At 38.0% G+C, this 14,835-nt stretch overlaps 1 protein-coding gene across 2 annotated transcripts in view; it reads right to left on the reverse strand.

Moving 5' to 3' along the window:
- The window catches only part of Spdya (speedy/RINGO cell cycle regulator family member A), a 54,343-nt gene that overhangs the window by 22,285 nt on the left and 17,223 nt on the right, over positions 1–14,835 (reverse strand). The window contains exon 5 of one of the 2 annotated variants that reach the window (XM_063230425.1): positions 13,131–13,428. In XM_063230425.1, the coding sequence (XP_063086495.1) occupies positions 13,131–13,428 (298 nt within the window). Of the gene's footprint in view, positions 1–12,808; positions 13,429–14,835 lie in introns of those variants that run through there. The other variant, XM_063230423.1, reaches the window with a different exon arrangement.

Here is a 14,835-nt window from a genome sequence, read left to right on the forward strand (position 1 = left end):
AAGAGCAATGATAGGAGTTTAGTTAGTATAAAAATGTGTGAGGTGAGGTGTACAGCTCAGTGGTAGGGCATGGGCTCGGCAAGAGGAAGGCCCTGGATTTAATTCCTAGCACCAGCACTACCACCAACAACCACAGCAAAAAAGTACTATGATTCAGATAGGAGTTCCCATCTTAGAGAGAGGGGTTGTTGGTTTATGTAGTAATGGTGTAACTCTTATTTTTTCATCAGTAAAATGAATATCATTAATTTCTCTTGAAGATTGCTTGGGGGGTTGGGTTTAAAATAAGGTTACTTTTAAAGGGGCCTAGCACAAGACTGGTGACAGCAGGGGAAACGGATAAAGAAGGGAAATAAAAAGAACTGAGATGTGTTGTGTACATGTACCACTTTCCCATAATGAATGTAACCATTACATATTACAAACATGTATGAATAAAAGTAATTAAAAATTAAGTTCAAGAAACAAATCCTCTTTGCAGCCTAGAACTCAATGTTTATTGTAAGTTTGATATGTACATGAAGGAATATTATTGCCAGGCACAGTGGTGCAAGCCTGTGATCCCAGGACTCCTGAGACCTCGGCAAGAGATATAAAGCCTGGATTATAAAAATTCATCTGGAACCAGAAGAGACCTAGAATAGCAAAGGCAATCCAGGGCAACAAAGACAAAACAGGGGCCACCACAATTCCTGACTTGAAATTATACAATGAAGCTACTATGATAAAAACAGCTGGTACTGTCAAAAAAACCCCAAAAAACCAAAAAACAGACCCAAAGATCAACAGAACAAACTAGAAGATGTGGAAACAACTCCACACACACTAAGCTGCTTTATGTTTGACAAGGGTTCCAAGCACATTCATTGGAAGAATAAATGGTGCTGGAGAACAAGAAGCTAAGATCTCCTATGAGTTGGTGCCATGCACAGGCTGACTGGGGGACAGCTGGATACCAGCCCTCTCCAGTGAGTTCGCACCATTCGTCATGGACTGTGAAAGAGGACAAGAAGTCAACAAGAGGCTAAGACCTCCTGTGAGTTGGTGCCATGCACCAGCTGACTGGGGGAGAGCCAGACATCAGCCCTTTCTGATGCATAAGCAGGGAAACAAGAAGAGCCAATACCCACCACCCCTCATAAGCAACCAGCTGGTCCAAAAACACAGGCTGTGATGATAGCTAATGAGGTAAAATCAGCTTAATTCTTGGAGTGTTGCTCTGATTTTACAGGCCTAAAGCCAGTAGTCTGATCTATTTAGGATAACAATATGCAGTATAGCATATATGAAGGATCTCATTCTGAAGGCAGTGCCATAATTAATTCCCTATTATCTTGTTTCAAAATCCTGTAACGTTCTCATTGTTTTTTTTAATTGGGTTTTATTTTGTTTTATCTTGTTTGATACTTTGTATCTGATGGCACAGGTAGCTATTTCCAAGATAACAAGATATATTATTATAACCATTTTGGATTTACTATTATCTTGTTTTGAAGTCCTGTGCTACAATCAATGTTTTGTTTTTATTGGTTCTATTCTATTTGATATTACTATGTCTGAAAGTATGGGCAGCTATTTTGAACACAAGTGGCATTATGGGAACCATTATTGATTTCCTATTACCTTGCTTTGAAATCCTGTGTCACTTATACTGTCTTGTTTTGATTGGCTTTATTCTGTTTTATTTTGCTTGGTTTTATTCTTTTTTTTTTTTTTTTTTTTTTGTCTTTTTCATTTTTATCGGTACCGGGGATCGAACTCACGACCGCCTGCTTGCAAGGCAGGTGCTTATGCCGCTGAGCTAAATCCCCAGCCCCTTGGTTTTATTCTAAAATAAAAATTTTTTAAAATGGTGCTGGAAAAATTGGCTCTACACATGTTGAAGATTAAAACTGGACCCATACCTTTCGTCATGCATTAAGCTAAAATCAGAATGAATAAAATATTTTTTTTATTGGTACCAGGGATCAAACTCATGACTGCTTGCTTGCAAGGCAGGTGCTTATGCCGCTGAGCTAAATTCCCAGCCTCCAAATAAAATATTTTAATATTAGAGCAGAAACATTAAATCTGCTGGAAGACAGAATAAGTAAAACTCTTGAAGACATTGATATAGGCAAAGAGTTCCTATGCACAGGAACTATCACAAAGAATCAATCAATAATTGGGATCTCACCCCATTGTAAAGCTTTTGCCCAGCAAGGGAAACCACCAACAGTGGTGATGAGACAACCCACAATGTGGGAGAAAATGTTAGCCAGCTTGGGGCTGAGGATTTAGCTCAGCGGCATAAGCACCTGCCTTGCAAGCAGGCAGTTGTGAGTTCAATCCCCAGTACCGGAAAAAAGAAAAAAAAGAAAACTAAACAAACAAACAAAAAATGTTAGCCAGCTGTTCCTTAGACAAAAGATTACTATTAAAAACATATAAAGCACTCAAAAAAATCAGTTCTTCTCAGATTCAAAGACCCAATCCAAAAATGGAGATCTGAGATGAATATGTAATTCTCAGATGAAGAAGTACACAATCAGCAAATAAATATGTGAAAAAATGTTCAACAGCACTGGTCATTTGAGACATGCATAACACTGAGATTCCACCTCATCCTGGAAAGAATGATTATTATCAAGAAATCAAGTAATAACAAAATGTTGGAGGAGCTATGGAAGAAAAAAAGGAACCCTTCTCCAGCATTGGTGGGAATGCAGAGTGATGCAACCACTGTGGTAATTAGTGTGATGATTCCTCAAAAAACTAGGACTAGAGGTCACACTCTATCCACCTATTTCCCTTCTGGGCATTTTCCCAGAATTAAAACCACATACTACAGCAATATATGTATAACCATGTTTATAGCAGCAGAATAGCCAGATCTTGGAAACAACTTAATGCCCACTGACTGAGGAATGGATAAAAATAATGTAGTATTTTTTATACAGTGGAATACTATTCAGGCTATAAAGGGAGATAAACTGGGGACTTACAGATAAATAAATGCAACTTGAGACCATACTCATTAGTGAGATAAGACACCCATGTGTAAACATCTTATGTCTCAGTGGGAGAAGCTAAAAGAAATAACATATGTATATATATATATTTTGTATATGTATATAAAAAGTTAAGATTTAAAAATAAATAAATAAAATTGTAAAAAAAAATTTCTTCCTCTGTTTTTCTCTTTTCCCCATAATACCTTTTAAATTTTCTCCCATGAGGGCAAAATTGCCATATTGAGAGAATATTTACTGTACACAATTTTCTGGTTTGTTTTACATTTTGTTATATAACCACAAATACAGTTCACACAAAGTAGTATATTATGGTTATCATAGTTTGTCATTTTCTGGGCTGTTTGATGCTATTGTTATTGCTAATGTTCAGTTTTAGCCATAGTGACACGATTGTTCCAATCAGTTTTTCTTCCTGTAGGAAAAGACTGAGATTGCCTAAAGGTCATAAACAGTACTATGGGTCAGTGCCAAAGAACCAGGGGCTAGGCCAAATAGGAAGTGATCTCTTCATCCTCAATATTGAAGAGGTAGAGTGGTGCAACAGACTCAGAACCCAAAATCCAGCTACACCTGGAAGACATCTCTGAGAAATACTTACTAAGGGTTCTAAATACTAGCATAAAGCTATTCCCGATAAGCAATTTAGAAGCATCAACCCAGGAACTGAACACAAATAAGAAAAAGAAAAAAATGAAAAGAAGATGACACTTAAGCAAGACGCACTTCAGAGTTCCAACTCACCAAAGGCAAATCCATGGGGCAGTGAGTTGGAAAAATTGAAAAGCCACCCGGCTGTACTCTCTGAAGTGGTAACAGTGGAAGTAACAAAGCAGATGAATGACGCTCTAGAAAAAAAATCAGAAGTAATTTTTCATGTAACTACAGAGATAGTGACTGTGATAGATTGATAACTGGTGGTCAACTTGCAATACCAGTTGAAGTGAATCAGCATGGTGCCGAGCATGGATGGCCACCTAAGGACTGCTGCCAAGATAAAAAGGAGAACTGGAGAGGAAGAGTTTAGTGTTGCTGGTTCTCCTGGAGGAGCGTGTTAAGCGTTTTCCCTGATAGGAACTTGGCTGTTGTCATCATCAGAGGAGCTTGAGACCTTGACGTTGCTGAGAATGGCTATGGTTCACTTTGGAGGAGCTCTGGTCTACCAATTCCTGGCCCTGGAGGGGAAGATGGTTGTGCTGTTCACTGTCAAGCTTGTCACTCTGGCTTCCTGATATGAACTCAGCTGTTCTCACTGTCAGAGGAGCTCGGGACCTTGCTGTCACTGAGGATGGCTGTAGGAGCTTTCAGGGGAGCCCTGGTGCTTATTTGGAGAATTGATTTTTTGGCTTCAGTGCAGACCCCTCAGCCTGCTGGCACAGACTCTTCATTCCACTGGCTCAGACTTTCTAGCTTCTGTTGCTGACCTTTGGAACTTCCTAGTACAAATCATGCAACAGACTTGCATGAGGTATTGTCGTGAGCTCTAGGCCTCCAGTTGGACTCACGGGCTCCAGTCTTTAGCTGGACTCGTGTAGGACATTGCCATGGGATCCAGGCCCTCAGCTGAATTCTTTGGTCTTAGTGTGTGGACAGTTTTCCTGCACTCTTTCTTTTGTATTTGACTCTTTGGGTGACTATTATAAAATAATACTGTGTGTCCTGTATTGTTCCCTTTGCAAACCCTGACTACAACAGTAACCATACTGAAAGTCAGGGTTAGTGACTCTAGAGCAGATACAGATAAAAAAAAGAGAAGCTTAGGAAAATGATGGAAACCATGAACACACAACACAGGAAAGAAATGGAACCCATGAAACAGTTTCAAATAGATATTCATAACATTAAAAAGTCCACTGAAAGTATACATAGCAGAATGAGCCAATGTGAGGACAGAATATCACATATAAGACAGGATTGCGACTACTGATCATGAAAAGAAGGATTACTTAAAAACAGCAAAAGACCTGGGGCTGGGGATTTAGCTCAGTGGCATAAGCGCCTGCCTTGTAAGCAGGCAGTCGTGAGTTCGATCCCTGGTACTGATAAAAAGGAAAAAAATAGCAAAAGACCACAAAAAAATCCATCCAAAAGCTGCTAGATGATGCAAAGAAGAACGTAAGACTGACTGGAATCAATAAAAAAGTAGGAGGTAATGCAAACGAAATTAAAAAACCTGTTCACAGAAATAATGGCAGAAAACTTCCCAAGCAAGAGAAAAGAATTTGACATCCAAGTAAGTGAGGCTTATAGAAATCCAATTAGCCATGATCAAAAAAGATTTAGCGGCTAGGGATTTAGCTCAGCGGCATAAGCGCCTGCCTTGCAAGCAGGTACTCGTGAGTTTGATCCCTGGTACCGATAAAAACGAAAAAGACAAAAAAAAAAAAAAAAGATTTACACCAAGGCATATAATAGTCAAGATTCCAGAAACTCAACCTAAGAATAGAATATTAAAAGCTGTTAGGAAAAAGAAACAAAATCACCATTAAAGGAAAGCCCATCAAAACCACAGCAAACTTCTCAAACTCTCAAGATAGGGAGAGCTTGGAATGAAATATTTCAAGCCCTAACAGAAGAAAAATTCCGACCCAGATTAATGCATTCCACAAGAGAAATATGAGTTCTATGACAAAGAACACTTGAAGAAATTCATGACTATCAAACCAGCACATGACCACCAAAATGTTCTGTATGACGTTCTAGAAAAAGATAACAAGGACTAAAACTGCTTGAACCTCAATAGAATGAACACACCAAGGAAGGCAAGCAATTAATAATGGAGGTGGAGGACCAACAATAGGAAACTAACATGACAAGGAAAAGTCAATACTTATCAGCTATAACCATCAATGTAAATGGCCTCAATTCACCAATCAAAAGAAACAGACTGTCAGAAGAAGCAAGATCCAAGAATAGTCTGCAAACATAAAACACAGTTAATTAAAAAAGAAATTCATAGATGAAAGTCAAAGGATGGAAAACAAAGTCCATGTGACAAGAACTTGGAAAAAAGCAGAGATAACTGTTCTATTTGCAGACAAAGTAGATTTAAAGCCAAGACTGAATAGGACAGACAAAGGTTACTACATCCTTATAAAGCGAATCCAACAGGAAGAACTAACAATCATAAATATATAGGCACTAAATAATGGTGTGCCCAACTATATAAAGTATTCATGGACAAGAAAAATCAAATAAGCACTGATAAAATTGTAATGGGGTACTTTAATACCCCACTGTCACAAACAGGTCAACTAGACAAAATAGTCACAAAGGAATATCAGAACTAAATCAAACTTTTGAATAAATGGACTTAGTAGATGTCTACAGAGTGTTCTACCCTTTAACATCAAAATACATGTTCTTCTCTACTGCATATGGGATGCCCTCCAAAACAGATTTCATACTACCTCACAGAACATGCTTAAATAAATACAAAGAAATTAAAATTATCCCATGCATATTACTGGACCATAGTACAATGAAATTGGAAATCAATGTTAAAAAAAACTATAAAAACTTCATAAACACATAAAAATTAAATAGCACCGTCCTGGATTGGGGATTTAGCTCAGCAGCATAAGCACCTCATGCTTGCCAGACAGGCACTTATGCCGCTGAGCTAAATCCTCGGTCCCAAAGGAGTCACGGGTTTTGTTTTTTGTTTGTTGAGTTTTTTTTTTGGGGGGGGGGGGATGTACCACGGATCAGAACTCATCGCCTCGTGCTTCCCAGGCAAGCACTTGTACCACTGAGCTAAATCCCTAGCCAAGAACCTATATTCCAGTTAGATGGAAATACAGAAGAAATGAGCAGATTCCTAGATACATAAGAATTACCAAAGCTGACCCAAAATGATAGAAAAAATTCTAAGTAAGCCAGGACAGTCAGTGAAATTGAAGATGTAATTAAAAACCTACCAACAAAGAAAAGCCCAGGCCTGGATAAATTCACTGATAAACATAGGATTATCTTAATAGAGGCAGAAAAAGCATTTGACAAAGTCCAACACCCATTTATGAAAAAAAAAAAACCCTACAGAAAATTGGAATAGATGGTCTTTATCTCATCTGATAAAAGCCATGCATGGCAAACCAACATCCACAACATACTAATTGGACAAAAACTAGCTTTCTCTCTAAAATCAGGAACAAAACAAGGACATCCACTGTGATCACTCTTACTAAATATAGTTCTAGAAACATTAACCAGAGCAATTGGACAAAAGAAAGAAATAAAAGGAAAAGAATAGTAAAGGAAGAAATTAAATTACTATTATTTGCAGATGACATGATACTCTACATAGAAGACCCAAAAAACTCCACCAAAAGACTTCTAGATATATTATTATTATTACTATTATTATCATCTTTTTGAGACAGAGTCTCACTATGCAGTTCAGGCTGGCCTTAAGCTCACTTTGTAGCCCAGGCTGGTCTCAAACTCTCAATGATCTCCTCCTGCCTGAGCCTCCTGAATGCTAGACTTCTATTTTTAATAACCAAACTCAGTAGTATAGCTGGCCACAAAGTCAACACTCAAATATCAATACTAGTCCTGTATACAAATAACAAAGTTATTGAGAGTAAAAGTAGGGAAGCTAAACCTTTCAAAATAGCATTGAAGAAAAAAGAAATACCTAGGAATAAATCTAATGAAGGAATGAAAAGATTTTCAATATACACAAATCAATATAACATACACAAACTAATAAATGTAATATATCATATTGAGTCAAGGACAAAACCATATGATTCTCTCAATGGATGCAGAAAAAGCATTTGAAAAGACCAACACCCATTTATGAGAAAAACCCTACAGAAAACTGAAATAGTCTCTATCTCAACCTTATAAAAGCCATCTATGAAAAACCAATAACCAACATCATAAATAAATAGTATGATGACAAAACTTGAGAACTGTCACTCTAAAATCAGGAACAAGAGAAACGTTTTTCACTTAAGAGTATGGAGTTACTCTTAAGTAACTTGTTACCAAAGTAAGGAGTTAAATTATCCTTATTTGCAGATGATATGATCCTCTACATAGAAGTCCCCAAACTCCACCAAAAGACTTCTAGATTCAATAACCAGTTTCAGTTCAGTTAGTGTAGCTGGTTACAAAATCAATACTCAAAATTCAATAGCTTCCTATATATGAAAAACAAACTCAATGAGAGCGAAGTTAGGGAAATAACACTTTTTACAATAGCATGCAGAAAAATGAAATACCTAGGACTTTTATCACGAAATTAGATTGAGTCATCTAATGAAGAAAATAAAAGACCTCTACACTGAAAAGTACAGTATTCTGAAGAAGGAGATTGAAGAGGGTATCAGGAAATAGAAAGCTATTCCTACTCTGGGTAGGAAATATACATATAGTGAAAATGGCTATACTTCCGATATAACTATACAGATTTAAAGCAATCGTGATCAAAATGCCAACCACATATCTCATAAAATTAGAGAAAACAATACTAAAATGCATTTGGAACTAGAAGAGACCTAGAATTGTAAAGATAATTCTGGGCAATTAAGACAAGGCAGGGGCATCACAATCTCTGACTTAAAACTGTACTACAAATATATTATGATAAAAAAACAGACCCAAGGAGCAGTGGAACAGTATGTAATAGTTATCTCTTGGAAAGAGCCCAAATGCCCATCTACTGATGAATACATAAGGATGATATGGGGTTTTTTTATTTTTATTTTTTATTTTTTGGGTTTTTTTTAAAAATATAGAAGGGAATACTACCTCTGTCATGAAGAAGGGTAAGCTTGAAACATTTCTACGTAGGATGCAACTGGAGACCATCCTCTTAAGTGAAATAAATCTGACACACCTGTTTAAAAATACATTGTTTCTCTGGTGTGAGAAACTGAAAGTTTAAATAAAGACCAAAATGCATAATAAATATTGGGGGAAAATGTTCAAATGAGATGGGGAACTGGATAGGAGGAGGAAGGAAAGAAAAAGAAAAAAAGTGAGAAAGGAAGGAAAAGATGGAAACAAATCTTTTATAAATAAGGAGGGGAAGAGGGGTTGAAGGGAGAGGAGAGGAAAAGGAAAAGAAGAAGCAAGATGTATCATGTACAGGTACAAATTCCCTACACTGAATTATATAAATATATGTATATATAATGTATGTATATATAATTTACAAACAAAAAAATGCAACAAAAAGTATCAGCACAGCAAAGGAAACAACTAAGAAAAACATCAACCTACAGAATGGGGAAATTTTTTGTCAGGTATTCATCAGACAGATGACTAATATCTAAAATATATGTAAAGAACTCAAATGTGGGGACACATGCCATAATCCCAGCACTCAGGACCTTGGGGAAAGAAGATGATTGCAAGTTCAAGGTCAGCCTGGGCTACAAGCAAGACCCTGTCTCGACTCCCCACCTCCACAACCCCCCCAATAAGATTTCCTTAAAACAAAAGACTGAATAAAAAAATGAGCAACTGAAATGAAGAGACATTTCTCAGAAGAAGGACAAATGGCCAATAAATATATGAAAATTAATAGGTCTGGTTATTAAGAGAAATGTAAATTAAAACAATACTGAGGTTCTACTTTATTCCAGAAAGAATGGCTATCATCAAGAAATCAAATATCAAGTATAATAGAGGCTTTGAGAAAAAAAAGAGCCCCTTTCCATTGTTGTGGCAATGTAAACTAGTATAACCAGTATGGAAATCAACATGCGCTGATTTAGTTTTTTGAGGGGGAGATAACTGGCTCCAAAAAACTAACACTAGAGATTCCATTTGATCTGAAGGGGAATAAATATTCCCCTTCTAGTTATCTTTCTAAGAGAGAGAAAGAGATCATTTTTTTGTCTTGAATTTGCCATGATCCTCCTGCCTCAGCCTCCTGAGTGCTGGGATTACAGGCATGTGCCACCCACCTGGTTTTTTGGTTTTTTGGAGACAGGGTCTTACTATGTAATTTAGGCTGTCCTTGACTAGCTTAAACTAGCCTTGAACACATTGGCAATCCACTGCCTTGGCCTCCCAAATAATGGAATGACACGCATGCACCAACACAACCACTTGCCTGTGACATTTTTAAGGCATAGTAAATCTTATCTATTATGAGAGTCAAAAAATGTAAACACAGGAGCCAGGAGACAGGAGAGGGATGCTATCAGGACAATTACAACGTTAGGATTTAGCCTGGGGTGGACTGTGTCCCTATTTACTTTCAATGTATTAGTGAAACAACAGAAATTATGCTTGGAGGTGTTGAAAAGGAAGAACTGTATTATCAGCCAACTTTTGTTGGGTGACTACCATGCTCTGGGATAGGTATTGTAGCATAACGTCTATCTTCAAGGGTCTAGGGCAGTGATGGTGGACCTATGGCATGCACGCCCCCGCAGGATGTTTGTGTCACTGAAGGCTCTAAAGGGTTCGCCATCCCCCGTGGTGGTTTCTCCTTGAGTACACTTTCATCAGTCACTGTTACTCTCATAGGGAAGGGTGGAGAGAAGAAAGGGATGGAAAATGAAATCACATGTGCTAAGTGAAGGAGCCCGACTGCCACCATTCTAGGCTTACAGGGGACTACTTTAAGCCTCTTCCATCCTGCTATGCTTTTACACCACATGTGATCATGGGTTAATAAGGCCCAGAGGCCGCGGCTACACCCGTACCTCTTCAGCCCTGCTCTTGGCAGGCGACCAACATTCTCCGTATTTCTCAAGCCTTGTCCCTGACACGAGGGAGCCACAACTCCTTTTCCCTGAACTCTCCTCCCTGAAAGGGCCATTTTGAACTTTCCCCTTCACAGCTCGCCCCTTATGCTCATGACCGCGTGAAACCTCAAGTCTGTAGGAAAGTTACCGATCTGGTCCGAGTGGTCCTTCTCAGTTTGTCCTAAATAAATCTGTCCTGTTGACTCATGCCTTTGTTTTTTTCTCCTTTTCCCCTAACATTATGTACATGTACCGACTCTCCATGATGAAGGCAATCATTATATGCTGCAAACATGCACTAATACAAATAAAACTACCATTTTTACTGTCATAGAGATGTGCTAAAAATAAATAGAAATTCTGAAATAATGCAGGTTTGTTAATTTCCTTTCCTCCCTCCCTCCCTTTTTCTTTTCTGTACAGGGGATTGAACCCAGGAGTACTGAGGTACATCCTCAGTACTTTTTAAACTTTTTTTTTTATAAGATTCTGAAAAAGGATTTCCCTAGGTCACTAAGTCATTCAGGCTGGACTTTATTCTTGATTTGATCCTCCTGATCCTCCTGCTTCAGCCTCCCAGAATCCTGGGATTACAGGTGTGTGCCAGCACATCTCACTCAAATATCCGTGAGTTAGGTGTGGTGGTGCATGCCTGTAATCTTGGCACTTAAAGGTTTAGGTAGGAGGATCCCTGTGGATTTAAGGATAGCCTGTGCTACAAAGTTGAGTTCAAGGTCAGCCAGAACTACATAGCAAAAACCTTGTCTTATAAAGACCAAAAAAAAAAAGAGAGGCCAGGGTTTAGCTTAGTGGCATAAGCGCCTGCCTTGCAAACATGGGGTCATGAGTTCAATCCCTGGTACTGATTAAAAAATAAATAAAAGAAAAAGGATATAAAAAAAGGAAAAGTTGAAAAGATACCCTTAAATATGAGATTCTCCATGCTTCCTGAATATTGGGATTACAGGCCACCACTCCTGGTGCAGTTTGTTAACTTCTCATGACAGGCTAGAAAGAACCACAAGAAATTCTAGAAAGAACCACAAGAAATCCTAATCCTGGCCAGGCATAGCAGTACACATTTGTAATCCTAGAATGTGGGAGGCTGAGACAGGAAGATTGCTACAAGTTCAAGGCCAGTCTGGACTATGGAGGGAGTTTAAGGCCAGCCTGAAATACATAGCAAGACCGTCTCTAAATAAATAATGAAATGAATTGAGGTGGGTTCATGAACAACAATATAGGAATCCAAGCAGCCAAATTGATAAATCTGAAAATTAATAGCTGAGCTAGGACCACTCATATACAGACCCCCTGTTTCAGAGTCCAAACAAGTGGTCCCGAACTGGAAAGTTACAGAGTTTTTAAAACAGAGAACCACAAAAAGGCATCCTGTTGGAAATAACTTAGCTAGAATCTTACATTAATTTTTGATTGACACCTATATCCTGCTTCTTTTGTCGAGCAGGTTAATTTTTCTCTTGTGGGTACAGCTCATTCTGCTTTTCTCATGGGATTGTACTCTAAGTAATTTTCCATTCTCCTGAGTCAAATACAGGGCACGAGTTACATGCAAGGCTCAAGATGGCATCAGTTACGCCAAGCTAGAACATAAATAAATATAGTCCTATCTTCATGAAATCTGGAAGAAAGGCTTTATAAGTAAAAAGGGTCACTATCATTATTATATTACTTTCTAGTACTATTTCAAATCTAGAAATGCCAGAGACATACCATATAAAAATAGCTTGAAAATTATGATGTGGTTGTATTTCCAGTTAATACAATTACTTTCTAAATAATATTCTGGGTCAGGGATGTAGCTCAGTGGCACAACACCTGTCTTGGCAAGCATGAGGCCCTGAGTTCGATTACCAGTACCAAAAAAAAAAAAGAAAGAAAGAAATATGCAAACGAATTATAGCACTTACACTATGCAAAGATTAAAAAAATGAACTTTTCAAAGATTAAATAATGTGAGGAAAATGCTTTGTGATATATAGCAAAAAAGCTAGCTTAGATATAAAGAGTTCTAGTTTTGCTAGAAATAGTTAAGTATATAGAAGGAAACAAATAGTTGGATGGTGAGATTGCAAATAAATTTATTTCATCTTGAAATTCTTTTTGGATAAAATAAACACTTTGAAGAAATGGTGCAGTTTCTAATATTTGAGGCTTGTGGTACATGAGGTCTCAATTTAACATGTATCATAATAAAAATCCTTTCATGACAGATGTCACAAAGCTGATGTAGACACAAGACAAAAAGTGGTAACCGAAAAGGAGGAAACTCCATTTAACTCCCTGCGTAGTGTATACGTTATGATGTATCCCTGCCTGCAAGTAGTTAATACAGCTCAATAAATAACATGTATACATCTACTTCTGTCTTATTACTAAATCATACCTTGAGAATAACTAGAAGTGTGAGCAGGATCACCTATTATGTCCATTGGTAATGGATTGTAGGATTCCCAAGAGTGTTTCTTCATCAGCTCTCCCTTGTCACTGCACGAGGATGATGACGAAGACAACCCGAGTCTAACGTATCTTCCTTTTTTACCACAGAGTGAGCAGTCTACTGGTGTGGCACTAGGTCCCCGGGGAAGCTGAACTTGCTCTCTGTTGTAGTTTCTGACGGCTCCACTGTGATGTACAGAACGTTCTCTTTGCCAGATATAATGGGTTGGTGCGATGGCCATGACCTATAGTGGAAAGCTCACTTTTATATTTTTGTAGAATTAGAGCAAAAATTGTAACTCAGAAAAGCTGTTTCTGACTCTCAGATAATAATCAAACTCACCAATTTAGACAGTAACAAAATAGCTCCAGATAATACCATATTACCATAAAGCGAATGATTGCTTGAATCATTAAGACAACAATTGACAAAGTAAATTATTTCAAAAAGCAAACAATGCAGCAATCTTGCAAGTTTTTAGGGTGCTTAATTTAAAAAAATTCTGGCCAGACATGGTGGTACACACCTGTAATCCCAGCACTGGGGAGGCTGAGGTAGGAGGATTGCCGTGAGTTGGAGCCCATCCTGGGCTACATAATGAGTATGGGACCAGACTGAATTACAGAGTGAGACATAGTCTTAAATAAATAAATAAATGTCTCAATATTCTAATCACAGGGAAGGCTCAAAAGAAGATGTACTTCTCTGAGACTGAGTCTCATTCTGTATTTCAGGTTGGTTTTGAACTCAATATGTAACCTAGGCTGGCCTCAAATTCACAGCAACCCTCCTGTCTCAGCCTCCTACGTGCTGGAACTACAGGCATGCTACCATGCCTGGCTTTTTTTTTTTTTTTCAAGACAGACTGGGTGTTGTTGTGTAGTCTTTTATGACAAATTTTTTTTTTTTTTTTAGATACAGTCTCATTATGTTGTGCAAACTGGCATTGAATTGGCTTATATAGCCCAAGGTGGTCTCAAACTCATGGTGATCTGCCTGCCTCTGCCTCCCAAGTACTAGGGTTACAAGTGTGCACCTGCACAAGAATACATAATTCTTAATTATGGAATGTGTTGGGTTAAAAAAAACTGGAGGTTCCCAGTTAGATATGTTAAACAAATCTTACAATGTTTGCAATGGTGGCTAGGAATAACTTAAGAACAAAGGTAAATTACTTAATGCCTTTGTTCCTCAGTATGGAAATAGTGTATTTTGGAGGGTTATTTATTTTGATTTTTTTTTTTTTTTGGGTCTTTTTTCATTTTTATCGGTACCAGGGATCAAACTCACAACCGCCTGCTTGCAAGGCAGGTGCTTATGCTGCTGAGCTAAATCCCCAGCCCCTATTTTGTTTTTTTGAGATAGGGTCTCACTTTGAAGTTCAGACTGGTCTTAAACTCAGTGATCTTTCTGATCTTTCTGATCAGTCTCTAGAGTGTTGGGATTACAGACATGTGCCATCATACCTGGTTATGTGGTTTTTCTGGGTGGAGGAAGAGGATTAAGTAGATAAAATACGATTTATAAAGCAGTTGTGGTCCTTATCTGACATTTTTTTTTTGAGACAAGGTCTCACTATGCAATTCAGGCTGGCTTTGAATGCAATATGTACCCCAGGCTAACCCAGAACTCGTTGTGTTCCTCCTGCCTC

This window comes from Cavia porcellus, unplaced genomic scaffold, assembly GCF_034190915.1.
Source record: "Cavia porcellus strain 051 isolate PalLab524CR breed Dunkin Hartley unplaced genomic scaffold, mCavPor4.1 scaffold_1, whole genome shotgun sequence".
Lineage (NCBI taxonomy): Eukaryota > Metazoa > Chordata > Mammalia > Rodentia > Caviidae > Cavia > Cavia porcellus.